Source organism: Centruroides sculpturatus, unplaced genomic scaffold (assembly GCF_000671375.1).
Source record: "Centruroides sculpturatus isolate CEXI.00-Female unplaced genomic scaffold, Cexi_2.0 scaffold98, whole genome shotgun sequence".
Classification (NCBI taxonomy): Eukaryota; Metazoa; Arthropoda; class Arachnida; order Scorpiones; family Buthidae; genus Centruroides; species Centruroides sculpturatus.
The window spans coordinates 632,081-651,076 of NW_019384476.1; the positions used below are offsets into that span (position 1 = coordinate 632,081).

General features: G+C 32.0%; 1 protein-coding gene across 1 annotated transcript; it reads right to left on the minus strand.

The window, feature by feature from the left end:
- Positions 1–2,809: 2,809 nt before the first annotated feature.
- On the minus strand, positions 2,810–18,404 carry LOC111621329 (E3 ubiquitin-protein ligase PDZRN3-like). Its single transcript, XM_023363425.1, has 6 exons — positions 18,232–18,404; positions 17,816–17,906; positions 8,886–8,984; positions 8,746–8,808; positions 8,178–8,276; positions 2,810–4,522 (listed from the first exon to the last, which is right to left on the minus strand). The coding sequence occupies exons 1-6, from the start codon at positions 18,324–18,326 to the stop codon at positions 3,539–3,541; spliced, it is 1,431 nt and encodes a 476-aa protein (XP_023219193.1). The 5' UTR covers positions 18,327–18,404; the 3' UTR covers positions 2,810–3,538.
- Between the last annotated feature and the right edge of the window lie 592 nt (positions 18,405–18,996).

Below are 18,996 nucleotides of genomic sequence, written 5' to 3' on the forward strand. Positions count from 1 at the left end.
GTTCAATACAGTAGAGCGTCGTTTATCCGAATCAATTGGGGACTGGGGTGGTTCGGATAACTTATTTTTCGGATAACGAATCATGTACGAAAAAATATATTAATTTATCCCGTGTTGAAATTTTTCTCCGTTGCGTGTCGCTACGCGTCGAATTTTCGTCGATGTTAAGCCTAACGAAGACTATTGTATCGTTAAAAATTATTTTTTTATTTTGTACAAACAAAATAAATTTATTGAAAAATATAAAAACAATAAAAAATTATACTTGAGATGTTAATTTAGTATCAAAAACGTAAAATATTTGAGTAGCCCGAGAAATAGCCGAAGATTGCAGCGCCACAGCACTAGCGAAAATTTAAATTTGCTGACTGGAATGCTTTCGGATAACGGACGTTTCGGATAACCAGCTTTCGGATAAACGACGCTCTACTGTATTTTGACAAATTTAAAACAAAAAAATCTGGCATCAGACTTCTCCAGTACCAGTTGATTCCCTGGTATTGTAGTATCAGTGCGTTTGGCTGTTTGACCATTTCACTTATGAATATTTTGAACACCGTTTGAGCAGTCCAATCATGCATGGCCTTTCACGTTGGGAAGACAGGATATGTATCATATATCGTAACATGTGTTAAGGGATAATAATCTCTGGAGACACGTTATAAGGCCTATAATAAAGCCTCCGTTATGGAATAAAAATTTGTATAGTTAGGTATGAATCCGATATGTGTGATGATTAACTAATATATGTTTTAATATTAAATTTAATCAAGAGCAAATCAAGATGTTAAATTTATTAGGCCATTAAATCGTGTTTTTACACCCAATGCCATATGGCCAAGTAGGATAATCTGCTTCAGGCATCACGTTTGAAGAACCTTATACTGGAGTCCTTAGAAATGTAAGTGGATCCGGCTCCAGTGAAAGTCTCTATTCCAATGATTCAGTTTTTGCTTTCGAACTTCCTGATTTTGAAACTTATATCTTTTTAAGTTATCTTATCGATTCATTGTGCCTAGCCAAACCCATACTGTTACAAAGAGTGCTATTACGAGCACTAGAGCCTTGAAAAAGGCCCCAGTGCTCTTAATAACACTCTGTAAAATTAAAAAAAGTAGCATTTAAATTAATATTTCTGTTTTAAAGTATAAATTTCAATAAATCCCTTTGGTCATTTTTATAGAATTTTAAAGTCGAACTCTTATTTTAAAATACTTTTAAAATGTAAACATGAGTCATTACAGGGCCTGACAAATTCGTTGTAGCTTAACGCTACAACGAATTTGTCAGGCCCTGTGATGTGAATACATAAGAGGCCCGTCCTCTTTATCAAATAGTAGTATTAAAAAAGCAAGAGGCCCTAAATTGGATTGGATTGGTATAAGGAAATGCAACTCTCTGGTGATTTGTCAAGAGTCTACCTGCTGAGAGGAAACTGTCCCTGATTAGACGAAGAAAACCCCGGAAAACTCCACGTGGCAGCCACGTTGATGAAGCGTAAACCCGCGACCAACAACCAGTGTTCAATAGTTTATTCACTCGGACTGGTGAACCCCTAAAATTGTAACTTGGTTAGTATAGATTTTTATAAGACTATATAATATAGGGTCCTAACTCATCGTCTGTCGCTTATACTGAACACATTTTTTTGATATTGTAAAAAGCTTCAGATTTTCACAAATGCCAAACTCTATCGCAGAAGGCCAACAGGACAATTTGTCGTGGGCCTCTCATTTCCAGGAGCTCTAAAACATTCATTAATAATCATTATTGTTTACAAAATACAATTTTTAAACGCTATTTTTTTTTTTTAATACACTAGAGTCTCGAAATGTTAAGTAGCCGGGCCTCCCGCAAACTACCGAGAGGTACTGGCGAATTAAACAATTTAACAAGAGAAGAAAGAGACAGAATTATTTTTATTTTCCGTAACGGTGCCTGAAAAATCAATAATTTAGTATCTGTTACGTCGTGTAGATTGTGCGATCGCCATCTTTATTCAATGAAACTGAGCTGAAAGGAAGGAAGAATGAGATTTAAATCGTTGTTTATATATTTTTAAATATACAAAATTCACTTTTATCAATCGATAACTCACCGAACGATTTATATAAACGTAACAATTCAGTTTGGATGGAGTTGAATACAGTATTTTTCTCCGAGATCTGCGCGTTGGTCGGTGGAGCACTTATCAATAAACAGATTTTCTGGGTTCTCTTTCAACTCCAAGGATCGATATAATTTACAAGTAATGTAACCGAGAGGCATTCTTTCGTTCGACTGTAACGTTTAAATTATGGCTTTAAGATGCGGACTTTATATTAAATATAAACAACAGAATTAATACCTTATAAAATAAACATTAATATATTTTCTAAAAACAATGTTTAATCTACATTGAGGAGATAAAGATTACAAAAAATATCGATAAATTAAGTTTAAATTAACGTTTTGTATCTGTCATCGGGGCCGAATTACATTTGTTTCGACTCTAAACTACGGTATACATATAAGAGGCCCTTCTTCTTCATCCGGATAATAATATATTTAAAAGCTCAAGGGCCTAAACTACAGGGCCCATCAGTGGTTGAATAGATACAACCATCGAATGCTGGTCACGTGCAATTTTCCGGATTTCCTTTGTATTATCCCTAAACCGTATCCTCATAGGTTAAGGTTTTTGTGATGCTATAGCTTGTGTAGCTTACAAATATAAATTAAGGCCCTACCTTGTTTATTGTAGATATATAAGAGAATATTTTAAATTGATAATGTTTTATTTTCAAGAAAATCCTGAAAAGATTCCAAAAGTAACAAAACTACACAAATAACATACATCGAGAAGTACAACAATATTTTCCCCTTCTTCTTCTCACAAATATCAACTTTTCCCAATACAAATATAGTAGATCCTATATATAAATATATATAATTTATATATTCATATATATAAATTTTGAATTAATGAATATAAACACCCAGAAAAAGAAATTCGGTTTATTACAATATTCTATCACCATTGTGAACAATAATCTCTAGGAATTTTAGGTTTTTAGTAGAAAAAAAATGCATTCTGTTTGTCGACTCGTACACAAAAAACAATTCTTCGGATATTCTTTTCTATGCATTATTGCACTTAAAACATTATAAATATTTGGCTAATTTTGAAAATATTTCCGTTATAAACGATTATCTGCACCATTTTAAAAAGAGAAATCGTTATGAGCCTATCACAAGAGTCCATAAGCTGCAACATTGTCAATTACAAAGTGGATCATCCAACGGTTCTCGCGTTTACAATTTTGATGACTTCGATTGAAAATTTTGGGCATTATTTTAATATAATTTTCTTAATTTATTTTCATCCAATTTATTTATCGTTGTATTTATTTATTTTTTAAATATAAAATTTAGGATTTAATTTATCTTTGAGTGATGCAGGCACGTGACTACACGGGATGAACATTCGCTGTCTTTAATATCGATGTTAATGTTTTTCTTCGATTGGCATGTATGGAAAATATAATTTGAGCTGTAATTATACAGTGGTTACCGACAACAAACCAAATTGTTTACGACCGCTTGGCACCAAATATTGGACGGGTGACTTTTTATTCTTTCTATGAGGAGATACTTCCTGTTCTTCCTGTTCCTCTCGTACACTGTTCATTTTAGTTCTCATCATCACAGCTCTCTTCTTCCTCTCTCTGGATTTCTCCAAATGTCTTTTTCTTTCTTCTTTTGTCCAGTATTTTCCCGTTTTAAGTTCGCTCATAACATCATCGTCGGTTGTCTGGCCGCATCTTTCTTCCATAATCTGCAATGCCCTTTCCTTCAACAGGCGATTTCTAACGGGCCTGCGTGTTATATACCTGCTACCATCTGAACGTTTCTTTACCTTCCATTCTACTTGATACTCGGGTGATGCTGTTGCGTGATCTGGCATTCGGCTTGACATGGGTACACACGTCTTCCATGTCTGCTTGGCCAACGATTGGCGCAAGAGTTGCTGCTGGATCCACATGGTGTGTTCCAAATGGGCTGGGTTCGTATACATTGTGGTGGACGGATATGGACTACTGCAATCTGTTGTCGGCAACTGTGTGCTTTTGTCGACTGTATATTCCGTACACCTTTTGTCTGATTTACGGAATCGTTCCTCTCGTATGTTCATCACCCATTCTTCCACTTGCCTGATGCGGAAATTATCTGTGGATCGCTTGTTGCCTCCATTTATCTCGTGATTCAAATCTGTTAATGTCTTTTGTGAACTACCGGTGACGTAACAAGTGCGTTCGGATAATGTTGGGCTATCGGGCGAACGAATCTGTAAAGTGTCTATTCCTTGGGTCAGCGCGTCTGTATCGTTGTGAGTGTTTGTAGATGGTGCATCTACCAAGCTGCTTGTACTCGTACTTGCACATTTGTGAAAATTTTCTGGAATATTCGCGTATCGAAACCTCTCGTCCACACGACTTGCTCTTCCATCTTCGTGGATATAAACTGAAGGTATATCTTCTGCCTGTAAGTAGATAAAACAATTTAAGAATTCTCATACACTTAAAGGCATTACGGGCGTTGGCATAACACAAATTTGATATTTCTGGAGGAACGGGCCAGGAATGCCAAAAGCAAAAAAATCTATAGACACAGAGCCAAGTGGATGAAGCTACTGAACACTGGTAGCTTGAGTAGTAGAGGAAAGTTCGTGCCTCTCCAATGAGTTTTCCAGATTTTATTCGCGTGTATAATACCTAAATAGGGGCGTTTCCACCGTAGAAAGTCTTCCCAGGAGGCATCCGCCCGCTTGGAAGTGTTGCGTTGCCTTATTTTATCAATCCTATCCTATAGACGCAGGGTGTCCTAAAGTCAGTTAACCGATATATATATATATATTTCAAAGCTTGTTTTAATAATGAATAAAATCAAGTTTGTAACACCGCTTGCGTGAAGCGGGTTTACTGACTTTTGGGCCACTGGACATATATATTAAGCTATGCAAAGACAAAGTAAATAAATAAATAAATACGTTACATTAAATATTAAAATATTAATAAATTAAATATTCTTCTATATAAAAATTATCTGCAATAAACTAAATATTGAAAATCGTTATAATTTCAGTCCCTAGATGGCACTCCGCATTTATTTTACTAATTAAAAATGGAACCATAACGTTTAATTTTGGTAAAGTTTATAACCTCCGGAGGGAGAAGTAACAATGACGTCAACAAACATCGATATCGATGGCGAAACCACTTCAATATACAGTCCAGTTCTTAAGATGGTAAACACTTTCAGTTAAAAAAATAAATAAATAAAGTCAAATTTATAAAAATATTCATTGAAATATTATCTTTTAATATTTTCACATCAAAACGTTTCATTTTCGTAATTAATGGATATGCATCATTACACGCTTCAAGGAATTTTTTACCTTTTTCTTCCCTTCATGCGCTATTTAACATACCTAAAAAATAATTTCACTACACAGAATATTAACTTTATGCAATCTTCAACAGTATTGTGGAGAGATAATAAAGCTATTTTTGGATTGTTTCATTCTAAGATTAGGCCCACCGGTGGCCGAATGGATAAACCACAGTCGTGGGTTCGCGCTGGATTGAAGGGTTGGTTGGTCACCTGCCATTTTCCGCGCTTTCGTCGTGTCTAACACCTAAATAGGGTCTAGTTTCCTGTAGAAATTCTTCCCAAGAGGCAATCCCCTCCTTGGCAGATCGCCCACGTGTCGCATTGCCTTATCCCATCAGTCCAATCCAGTCTTTCTCACGTGCAGTGTGATATTGTCCTTCGAGGCTGCCAAATTTGCAACACATCCTCAATAAATCACTTTTTAAATGCCTCCACAAATTTCTTGTAGCGCCAACAGAGCCGCAATGGCGAGTTTTAGTACTAATATTATTTTATTTTTTACGAAAATGTCACAATAGTTGCATTTCGACTGCCAAATATCTCTGTAGACAGCGTTGAATAGGGATACGTTAACCACGATCAATTAGTATATCGAGTGATCTATTTGGAAGACCAACTTTTGAATGAAAAAACTTTATACAATTTGGCAAATAATACACTTCACGAACTCATAATAACACACGAAAAAACATTTATTTCGTCACAGAACACGCTCTTACGTGACTCTTACGCGGCATTTTATTACGAGGAACGTAGAATGACGTCAGATTAAGGAAACAATGTACGCTGTATGACGTAACGAATGCACCTAACATCTGGCACGCAGAATTCAACGAGAATAATTAGCAAAAGAGAAATTATCATGTGTTATTATTTAATTTAACGAGTTAATAAACGATATTTATAAGTTAAATCAACAAATATGGCGAGTTGAAATTGAAGAGAAGTCGTTGAAAATTGTAACCCATACATCATATACTGAGTAATCTTTTAAGTAACGTTGGCTTATTATCATCAATTTAATATATAATTCATATGACTTTAATGGGGTGGGGCTCGGAGACGACCAACGAAAATTATTATTTAAACTTTTATTTATTAACAACGGAATAAAGATTAATTGAAATTAAAGATCTATGACTTTTGGATAATTTCTTCTCGTCATTAATCATGATGATTGTTTAGAGGAGGGAAGTGAAATTGTTATACTGTATATTTATCCTGAAGGCAAAAGAATAACAACAACAACATCGTCATCAATGAAAATAAATGGTTTTTATCAGTAAAACTATATAAAAAATTGTTAGTTCTTTTTTTATAAACAGTCAAACCTCTGAACAACGATCACTGATAAAAAAAAAATCCAGCAACGAATTGCTTCACTTTCCCGGCAACATTTAAAACTGCGTGCGGCACCATCTGTTAAAATATTTTAGTAAAAAGAAAACTTGTTATATAAACTTGTTATATTTTTAACTATTATAAAATGGCAAAAAGCTTAATTTTGAGGGTAAGGACGAATTTTATAAAAATTTGTAAATGCTAATAATGAGGAAAATCGTCGTTAAGTCCCGACCCTACTCGAGATATGACACACGACCCCTCTTTATTTCCCCATTCCTGGACCTTTAACCACCAAATATTAATAGTATCAATTTCCCTTATACACAAATTTTCCTGCAAAATTTCAGAAATATTCGACAAAAAACACCGATAGTTATTAAGCCTCAAAGAGGGTGAACAAAATCGTACCCCATACATAATAACATCCACGTATACAGCAAAAGCACCGGAATTATTTTTCTCAACGTTTCAAGGTTCCGATCTCCATATTTTCCCTTTGTTGGGCCTGTATATATAACAGAGCCGGGAAAGTAAAATGACTTTTGTTCGGAGATGGTCGTTCTCTGGAGGTAATTTTGTATGCATTTTGTTCCAAAAGCATTGCTTAGGCCTAGAGGCCTGTAAGGATGCCCGATCACTTTATTCACAAAGCACCACAGTCACTTTACCCTGAAAACATACTGTATAGGAGTGTTGCGTTCACAAAACGTTTTATAGGAGTACCCCATTGTTAATAGGCGAGTTTCATACTTTCTGTTCGTGGTAAACTGGCATTAACACGTTTGGTGTTAAATGCCCATTTTCATTGTGAATGCATTATTTTGGGCGAGCTACGTTTTGTCTCTTCATCGCCATCGAAGACACAACAAATAAACATCAGATGGATGAAGTCTGGGGGGCCTTGGAGAAAGAATAAAACTATTTCCTACGTATAGATCACTCTGTAGTAAACATTAGAGAAATAAACACAGCGCAGAACATTTTCTAGCGAATTACGAAGAAATAATACTCTCTTATGGGCATCCATGCCGGTTCCTATCGCGTGATCATTGCTTTAATCCTGGAAGAATAGCAGATAACGCTCTCAACATTAATCTATTTAACAGTTTATAGCCAATTATTATGTGTAACGTCTATTTTACTTCCCAATTTAATAAAATCTCTCATTTATAAAAAATAAATTCGGGAAATTTAGACAATAACGCCTTTCAATTTGAAAGTATCTGTAACTGTTATTTGCTAGTTCGCTTGTCTTTCAGAAACTAACAGAGAGATTAATGATGTAGTAAGGGGTCACTTGCCATCTTAGAAAATTCCTAGTGTAAATAGAAAAAAAAACACCATCCAACTGTCACGCGACACAATTTTTCTATATTTTGATTAATTTTTTCCATACTTACTTGTGTATTAGACCTTGCCACCACAAGAGTAAAATCGGTTCTTTTTTCTGAGAACAGATTAATGGCTTGATCTCTGCTATACACTTCAATTCCATTTATCTAAAAAAAGAAAAAAAGTATAGATAAAATAAGATGAAGAAGAAAATGTTAGAAGCGCATCGCTCATATTTTCTGGATAAGGTTTTATAAAGTGTAAAGCCTAGAAGTGATTTCTACAAAGATAAAAGTTAGAGGAGTAGTAACATTATTAACTCAGGCAACATATAATGGAGCCCATTATCTTTGCCATATCGATGCGTTATCCAATTGTAGACAAAACAAGTTAAACAGATATCACACGAGAGATGCTATTATCAAATTATCTATATATCCATTATCATCGTTGCTATCTTCTATCTATTAAACTTTATGGCTAATTTTAATGCAAACTACTCCCTCTACAGATAATTAAACCTTTAGATAATTAAAGGTTATAAAATCATACTTTAAAACTGTATATCGAAAGAATCTTTGTATTGATTTTCACGTCTCTTAACGCACTAAACTTGTCTGAGGTAAGTTATCTTACCTGTAATAATTGATCACCTTCTTGCAAGCGTCCATCCTTTCCAGCTATACCAGAATCTTCTATCTAGAAAACAATATTTTCTACGCTTTCTTAGTAATTTATGATGCATCAAAATGTACGAAAAGGGATATAAATCGTACCTCACTAATAAATATATCCGTTTCTGCATCTTCTGGATTTCTGTAACATAAAGTTAGTCCCAACCGTTCGTTGTAACAAGTACGTTTCAATAGAATCTCCTAGATTTAAATCGAGAAAAATATAAATTTAAGTAAGAATTTCCCATGTTAATTCTTAATTAGTAGAAATTTCGAGTGATAAACAGAAATTTACGCGTAATTAAACACAATTAAACGGATGTCACTTATGACAAATTGATCGATAGTAAGAATTATGTACACTTTGCCCCTGTAAATGTATCTTCTCCTTCATATTCTTTGCCAGGAAGAAAAGCTCAGCTTCGAATTTCTAATTTATTCATGTTGAGTTATGATTTTTACAATTTAATAAGTACATAATTAGGAGATTTTTTCCTTTAAATTTATGCGATTTATCTCTATAAATTCATGTTTAAGTATTAATTTTCATAATATTTCTTTAATTAATCAGTGCTTGTAAGTTTGGAAGATGATTATCTTCCTAGCGATCTTCCTTGCATTGTTCGGCGATTTTTTAGTGTAAAATTAAAGTAGTTTCATAATTATTTTAATTCTTTAATTACTTAAAAGTTTGTAATTTGTTTTAGTTGACTGTAAGCTTGTTACAGCTTTACCTGTTGTTGTTTTCAGGTGAATAAATGGAGGAGTAAGTCATTACTTTGGAGCTTCTTGAGGGAGAGTCTGCAACTAAAATAACGTGTGAAGGTAAAGCTAAATCTGTTATCTTTATCATGATTAGATAAGTAAGGCGATTACAGGTTTATAACTTTCCTTTTATGGTGATGATGACCTTTAGACGTTTCTCGTAATAGAAGTAATATTTTTTTTTTCTTGTCAGAAGTAATTGAGATCATTGAGTGAATCTGTTAGATTTTTAAGCAAATTTTAAGTGTTTATAGCAATTAAAATCGATTAATAGTTATTTAAATTACATAAAAATCTGTTTAGAAATTTTAATCAGATTGATTAAGCTAAATGAAAGTGCCGATAATGATAATTATTCGAGATTTATGACAAAAACACGCCGGAAATTAAAAATAATGCACTTATCCCTAACATGCAAGATAATCCAAAAGTAGTTTGTGTGTGCCGGAGTGTTGTACTCGTAAATTGTGTATTGAACAATGTATTGTATTTTTTTTAACATTCATAAACAATAGTGCTTAAATAAAGTTGGGATTTAGCCTGTACAACGGTGCCCACTAGTGGACGAGTGAATAAAACCACTGAACAGTAGTAATTGGTTGCGGGTTCGTGCCTTACCAACAGCTGGCCAAATAGAGTTTCCAAGGTTTTTCTTCGCATGTCTAACACGTAAATGGGGATCAGTTTCCCAAAAGAAGCCCTCCTGAAGGCAGTCCCTTAACACATTACCCATATGTTGCTTTGCATTATCCCATTAATTCAATCCCTCTTAAGGACCGTTTTATTGAGTTAGACAATATTGTTATTCGTTACATTATACTGTCTTTTTTAGTAAAAATTTCGATAAATTAATGATATAAAATATAGGTTTAGCCAAAATTCAGTTAACGATTATAAAGGCTAAACCGTTGTCTTCTTCAAAAATACTTTATTATTCAGAAACTTTACGAGAATTGTTCAAAAAGAGACCTTTTCAGCTCTATATACAAAGTTCATTTACACAAATTGCCGAATCTCTCGCAAAAAAAAAAAAAAAAAACACGGTTAGATGGGTTTTGGATCATTGTATATAATTATTAAACTAAATGTCCCTCTACTCGAATCTATGAACACAAGCATATACCTGAAACGTGGGCTCAGGTTCGAACTCACGCTTCGGATACAGATGCTCGTGTTTTTAGATTTAAATGGAGACAGTTGTTCGACGAGAACGTTCTAAAGAACTGTGATTCTCTGAACTGTTTAGTTGAATCAACAAGAAATAAATAATTCATGATTTTCTCTTTTGTAATCAATCCGAATGAAAGGAATCAGTGGAGAAAGTAAGCATTAAATGAATGTTTCTATTTATCGAGTTGACTTTCTTCAAATTCATTTTTAGAATATGTTTGTTCGCCGTCTCTACAGTACACTTCTGAATTTAAAACTTCTTATAGACGACTATTTACAAATGTGTATGCTTTGTACATACTATATTAGTTGTTAATGTTAACTAATGTAGTACACGTAAAACGTATATAATAGCATACATATATCATATGTACTACTAATAGTACTATTAAATGTACTACATAGACACAACTATGTAGTACTGTGTAGTTATGTACTATGGAACAACAATATTATATAGAATTATATCCTATGTGACCATGTAGTACTGTACAATATAGTGTATTAATACATTATTACATAAACTAGCAATCTCCAGAAATTTTTAGACGGGAGTGCAGAAACAATAAGCCTTAAAAATTTATTACTAACTGAAATCCCCAGAAGGGGTGCAACTGCGCCCTACTCACTTCTTCCCTTTGTTATAGTACGTATACTATATGTACTGCTACACTACTACATTAACAATTTTATTATTAATTAGTTACTGAAGTTTAGATTTCGATTAAATTTATAATTTGTTTTAAAATAAACAATAATTAATTAATGATTCTTTACATTTACCTTACATGCTGCAGCCCTTATCCTCGTAGTTAGAATGCTAATACTACGAGCTCTATGGAATGCTAAAAATAGCAAAATTCATTTTAATTACGAGAAAAGGAATTACTGTTACAATTAAAAATGAAATCAGTAGAATTTAATAATATAATTATCTATGCTTCATTGATTGTTAATGCTCAGAAAGATCATAAAGCAGACTTATCTTCTGAAACTGTTTAGACTAATTGATTTTGAATCAAATGAGACAAGACTAATTAGACAAAAAAAGAAGAAAAAATAAATTATACATGGGAATGATTGAAGATAACATCACAACTGAATGAAGAAGTGAATAAATTACAAAGAGACAGCAAGCTTTACTTTGCTTACACAAAGTAAATGTTAAGAAAACACTCTTTTACAGAAAAATATGAATAAACTCTTGAGATATTTATGTAAAAAGTTGAAATTTTGATACGCTTTTATTCGTTTAGGAATTAGTAAGATTCAAAATATTAGTTCTATTAAGTTACTACTACTATACGAATTATGATGCTGCCCGAATGTTACTTCTACATGAACAGTGCTGCTATACGAATGATGCTTCTACACGTTATGAACCATATATAAATATAAATAGGCCCATTTCCATATGAAACAGCTTAGATATAAATACAGTATATTCAGTTTCTCGTAATGAAGTTATAAACGTAAATTTAAAGTAGAAAATTCATTAAAATCTTCATTTTTTAAATAATTTTTTTCATTTTTTTATTAATAATTTCATAAATGAAGCACTCGTTTTAAAATATCTGGATAAAAAAATTAAACTTTTAACATATTTTAAATGGAAGATAATTAATTATTCAGACAAAAATTATTAAGACAATTAAAAAATATTGATTCGGTCAATTAATTAAAATAATAATGATATTTAGCTGTAAATTTAAAGCAGAAAAATTTATAAAACCTTCTTTTAAATGAAATTTCTTCTATGAATCATTAATAACAAATAAAAAATGCTCTCATTTGTCATTAATGATTTTATATAGAAAACATTAATTTAGAGAGTAGAATTAATTCTTAAGACATTTATATTTAAAAAAAAACAATTAAAATCTTCAACAAAATTGCAAATTTCCTGCTGAGGAATTGTTCATCTAGGGTATTGTTTATCAGATATTGTTCATCTGAGGAATTGTTCATCGTAGGAATTCTCGAGGTATTGTTCATCTAAGGTATTATTAACGCTTAAAACATTAAAAAAGTGTATAAAAATATTAATTCTTTTATAAAGTTTTGACTTCACATTTAAAGTTTGAATTGCCTTAAATTGGTTAATTAAAAATAAGAATAAAATTTAAGTGTTAATTTAAAGCTGAAAATTCATAAAAAATTTCTTTTATATCTTTATCTATTTTTAAAATACTGTATATTATTTTTATTTCTAAGTTTTAATTCTTTATGTAATTTATGTAAAAAATTAAAATTTTGAAAAAAATTACAAATTTATAGTTAACTAAATTATTCATCAAAGGAATTATTAAGGCATAAAACATTAAAAAAACTATGTTAAAATTTTTATAGTTTTACGCAGATTTTCCCATTTGTTATTAATAAAATCTATGAAAATAACATGGGAAATATCCAGAAAATTAATACGTCAAAACAAAATAACTTGTCTTTTTTCATGGAAGACATTTTAATTTCAAATTCGTGGTCTTTGTGGAATATTTTCTTCATATTTTTCTGTAGAAGAGTGAAACATAAATATTAAAAGATGGTCAATAAATCGTTTCTAGTGTTCAAAGCGAATGTAACGAATGACTCATACCATAAACGAAATTGTTGATTTGAGGCAGGTTATGACTCACAATTTAAAATAATTTTTTCTAGTTGTGTTTCTTTGAATTTTTAGAAATATTTTTACCTTATATAACAGATATTTTAATAACCTAATAACTCAGATATTTTAATGTGTATATGTTCGTTATTAGGATTGGATTTAGATTTGTTATATTCTAAGTTATATAAGAGGTTCTTGCTCTTCAATAAATAATAATAAATTTAAACGTACGAGGCCAAAAATAGAGCCTTGTCGAATGAGGTTTAAAGCTGTAGTTTTATAAGTTTTTCACTGAAGCTTTGTAGCGTGAGGTTCGAAGTTTTAACCTTGTGCAGTGATGCTTTAAGCTTTAGTTTCATAGCTCTAAGCTGAAGACTCATAGCGTGAGGCTGTAAAGATGTGGTGTAAGGCTTTAAATTACAGTTTGAGTCTTGTGCTAATGATCTGCTTCTTGTAAAACTCACGACGATGACTCATTAAATTGTCGATACAAATTTAATTCGTGTTTATGTCATTTTACAAGATAAGAACAAAATATTTCATAAAATAAACGACTTAATTATATATTTCTTATAAATTCGATTTAAACATTAAACTTTAATATTAATCTTTAATAAATAAATATATTATGAACTTATAACAAACAACATAGAATTAAAATAAATAGAATTTTGTAGAGAAGTTTTAATTAATCATAATCAGTTTAAATTAATTAATTATTTCTTGGATCATAAATGAATTAACGATCGACAACTTCTAGTAAATTAACAACAGACAATCCGAAATACTTCCTATTTAATTCTATACAAACTGAATATTACTGTAATTACTTTCTTCATTTATTATTAGATTATGTTCTTTAATTAATTTATAATTGGATAAATAATTAAACTATAATCCATATTACTTATAATCAATTAGTGTTTTTATTTTTAGTTAACCGCGTCTGATGTGATTCAAAAAATTCCTCAAAAATTGTTTAGTTAATAATAGTAATATTCGAATAATGCAATTGACAATAGTCAACTGACTTTTGAACCAGGCCCAGCGGTGTCCGAGTGAACATACCGGTCGTGGGTTCCACGTGCAGTTTCTGCGTTTTCTTCACGTGTCTAACCTAAATAGGGGCCAGTTTCCCGTAGAAAGTCCCCCCTTGGCAACTCGCCCACGTGTCGAGATGCCTTATCCCGTCAATCCTACAAACCTACTTTTGAGTCACCTTTGTTCATGTAGGTATATTTCTTCTCGTTATTATCATAAATTTTTAATTCGAATATTCATTAAAAGTGAATATTTTTTTTTTATATTTGTTAATTGAAAATGCAAATTCACTCTTACCTTTCATACCTTATTTCATGGCGGGGTAGTCCAAAAGTTAGTTAACTGATTGTCCTTTAAAGTCAGCGACAGTTTGAAACAGATGCGATTTGCTATTCGCCCTTGCACCCTTAAAAAGGGTATACCTCCGTTAACTGACTTTTGGGCCACCCTTTAATTGATAACGAATTGCTTTAAACTTATTAATAAAACGTAATTTTATGTAATTCTTATAATATTTTAGAAGATTTTATCAGAAATTCATGATAAGCAGCCTTAGTCGTAAGTGGAGAGTAGTCGTGATATGACAGTCAAAGTTGTGACTTCACTTAACTTATACAGAAACTTGACCCCATTCAATTTGCTTTCGAAAAGTTTGCCTGACCCAAATATATGACAAATATTAACATAGTTCAAAAACCTATAAGATTAAATCTGGAAGTTACATTCGATCTCGTAACTAAAATAGAAATGACCTCTTGAGTTAAATTAAAGATTTTAAATTTAATAATATTAAAGAATTCTTAAATAAATATTGAAAATTTAAATATTTTATTTAATTATAATTATGTTTTTTAATAGGTAAATAATGATTGCTCGTTTTACAGCAACTAGGTCGTACCAAGTAATAGGTCGTAAAGCGAGCAATTGGTGGTTTAAAGTAACGCAAGATATGGTTGATCTACCTCTCGAGAGGACTTTCTATGAGAACTAGTCTCTATTTAGGAATCAGAACACGAAGGAAATCCGGAAACTCCACCAGCCAGCCGATTGGTGAAGCGTGAGCCCGCGACAAATTACATTCTTCGGTAGTTATATTCACTCGGATTGGTTTTGTTCACTCGGGGGTTTAATTTTTATTAAGAAAATGAAGTAAACAATTAATCACGGGTTCGCGCCTGACCAACAGGCTGGTTGGTGGAGTTTTCCAAGTTTCCTTCACGTAAATGGGGACCGGTTTCCCAAATGCATCCCCAAGTCAGGATCGCTCGCGTGTTGCGTTGTCTTCTTTCATAAATCTAATCCTGTTTTATTGGTTAATTGGAAAATTAATTATATGAACTTTTTCAGGGAGGCAATCTAAAGGTGGTTCCCCAAAATAACCTCAAGAACTCAATTTATAACAGTGAAATTATGGAAATCGAAGATGCTCACTTTACGACCCTCCACAAACTGATAAGTCGTAAAGTGAAGTCTACTATATACATTATTTAAATTAGCTTATGTATAAAATATATAGTGATTATTATATAATTATAGATGCTTAAAACAAATTTAAATGAAATTTAAAAAAAATCGAGTAGATTTATTGAATTAACGATTTGTTTTCTCAAATTAAAAAAATCTGAAGGTTAAATAAAGTCAGTGGGGTTATAGCTTCATGGGGCCCAGGCGAATTTGAATTAGGGCCCGAGGCAATTGTCTTTTTTACCCATAGAATAACAACACTCCACTGATTAAAATAAAACTTTTTTGGAGAAATTCATTTTGTAATTATTTGATTTTTTTAAGCTGTTAAATTTAATTTATCGTGACAACGAAATTATTAAAATAAAACGTAAGATGTAATTACGGACACGATTTTAATAAGTTGAAGAAACCAATTATTTTTATTTTTACTTTAAGTAATGGCAAGTAAATTAAAAATTTCTTTGCTGAAGTTGGAGTTTTATATTAGTTAAATTTTTATGAGAATTAATATTCACTATAACAATTAACGCGTAATCTTTATAATTAAATAAGAACAAATAATGTAAATTTATATTAATTGGCTCGCTTTACGACCGTTCTCAAGCATATGCGGATCTATAAATACTTTCTAAGAGCCTCAGACATGCTTCTTGACATTCGATTTTGGCGAGGGCCCTCAATCCAGTACTATTTTTAGACCTTGTATGATATCCAGAGTTTTATTTGGGCATATGCTAAAGAAGCTAGATGGTATCTGTAGCTTAGGTCCTCATACTTTTATGTGTATATGGTGTAGGAAAAAGTTTACAATAAGTCTAGCCCTTTAAAGCTACCACAAAAATAACCTCAAGCTCAGATATTACACTGAAAGTTAGTCGTGGATTTGCACTCAATTAACGGACTGGCCAGTGGAGTTTTCAAGATTTTCTTCACGTATGTAACACCTAAATGGAAGCTAGTTTACTATAAAATGTCTTTCCGGAAGGCATCTCCTCCTTGACAGATTGCCTAAGTGTTGCGTTGCCGTATCCCACCGAACAGGTACCAAGAATGGACCTGGCCAAATCCATAATGGACACGAGAACTAAAGGACAGTAAAAGAGCCTGAGAGAATCTGGGTCCAGTAGGTGCTAAGAGGGGAAAATTACTTTCTTATTACTGACAAGAAGGAATATTGAACATTTGAAATGTTGCAAAGGTTACAAATTTTGAAGTTTTTAAGTAAAATACACGGAGCTTGGCTCCGTGTATTTTACTTAAAAATGTGAATGTGGTTCGTGAAGGATGTTTGAATAGTGATCATAGCTTGTGGTTAGGGGACTTAGGATTGGTATGCTTTTTGTTTATTGTTTCTGAGGTTTTCTTTTTTGTTTATTACTTTTGGGCTTTTTTTTCTGTACCATCTACGCGGTCTCAAAAACATACGTTATAAATTACTCAGCCAGTTCCATTTCTTATATATTAAGAAATAACCTTCATATTTTATCAAATTTTATTATTTAAAAAATATAATGCAAATTTTTATGTTCGTTTTATTTTTGGTTTTTAGTATATTAAAGGCCTTAAAAGTTAAGCGTTTCAGACCTCTTTTGAAGTCTGAGAGTTCTTGCAAAGAACTTTATATTTTATTTTGTAACTTCAAAATTTCAAATCTGCCGATTACTTCAAAAATATTTTTAAACGAANTTGTTTAATTATACAGTGGAACATCCAATAACGGCCATCTGTTAACAACGATCAATTTAGAGATTTGACTTTAAATATTAAAAAAAAAAATAAAAAAACAGTGAAACCTTTGGCCACTGAGTAGAACAGAAAAAAATGGATGCCGTTCGGAGGTGGTTATTGTTTGGAGGTTATTTTGTACGTATTTTTTTTCAAAAGAAAAAGTTTACGGGTGGAAATGGCCGCCGTTTAGAGGTGTCCGTTGTTTGGAGGTTCGACCGTATTAAACATTCGATCACCAAATTCTTCAACCTACCTCATATTCGACGTCACAGCTTTCTTCCACCTCATCTTCGGCTCCTACGTCACAATCGACTAGCTGCATCTGATTGGACGATTGCAACATTCTGAAATTATACGTCATAAAAAAAAGAAAGAAGGCGAGTGGTAATTTGAATTCAAATAACCGAGCATTATATATATTATAAGAGCGTTAAATTGCAAAAGTTTTCAATAATTTCAGCAACTCATTGTTGCTCGAATTAATAAAAATCTGGCCATTTATCCTCCAGTAAATTGGACGGAGATGTAAATGAGCTATGTAAGGGTCATTTCGTTAGCCGCACACAACTCATTATGCTCTAGAATTTCGGGCATTAACGGGATTTAAAGTGGGGAGGGAAGCAGGGAAAGGGGAAGGCAAGTATCTATCATTGTTTAATAGATTTTTACCCTTTTTGGTCACACGTTAGATAGCACGGCTCCCAACCACCTGTCCATTCTGTCTGGCTGGCTGTATCGCAATATTCTGGTGATGGTGATGCCATTAAATTCGTTTCGCTCTTCAAACGATGCTCCTGATTGGCGAGATTCTCTGGATTCTGCTTCGAGATTTCTTGTTTGTTTACCTGGTTTTTTTCAATAAAAACACGTTAAAATGTATGTAAAACCGTATAAAACGAGTTTTGGCTCGTCTATAAGTGAGCCAAACGACTTTATATCTTCAATATTTATGAATTTATAGCCTATATTCAGTACTAAATGCGTAAATTAACCCGTCGTAAATTTAAAACACTTTAAAGTGTACATAAAATCAAATAAAATAGTTTTAAAATTAACCTGATGCTGATTGAAAGTGCTCATTCATCCAGATATTTGGATTGTCTAGTAGTGAGCCAAATGGCTTTTCGTTTACAACTTTTATGAATTTGTAGTCTATATTTAGTATTAAATATGCAAATTAACCTTTTTTTAATTTAAAAACGTTAAAACATATAAAAAAATCGAATAAAACTGTTTGAAAATTATAATTAATTGCCATTGGGTTACCTGAAAATGCATAAATGAGATAAATTTGTTTATATTTACAATACTTTTGAGCTTTTAGTCTATAATTAATTAACTAATATATATAAATTTAATTACTTTTTAATAGAAAAATTAATTGAAATGTATAAAAACACAAGTAAAATAGTTTTAAAATTGTAATTAAGATGT

Excerpts from the sequence above, each read along its gene's own strand:
- LOC111621329 (XM_023363425.1), bottom strand. The coding sequence starts at position 18,326 with ATGGCATCACCATCACCAGAATATTGCGATACAGCCAGCCAGACAGAA. Across the intron at positions 8,985-17,815 it reads GCTGTGACGTCGAATATGAG|GAGATTCTATTGAAACGTAC; the intron begins GTAGGTTGAAGA and ends ATTTAAATCTAG. Across the intron at positions 4,523-8,177 it reads TGGCAAGGTCTAATACACAA|GCAGAAGATATACCTTCAGT; the intron begins GTAAGTATGGAA and ends ATCTACTTACAG.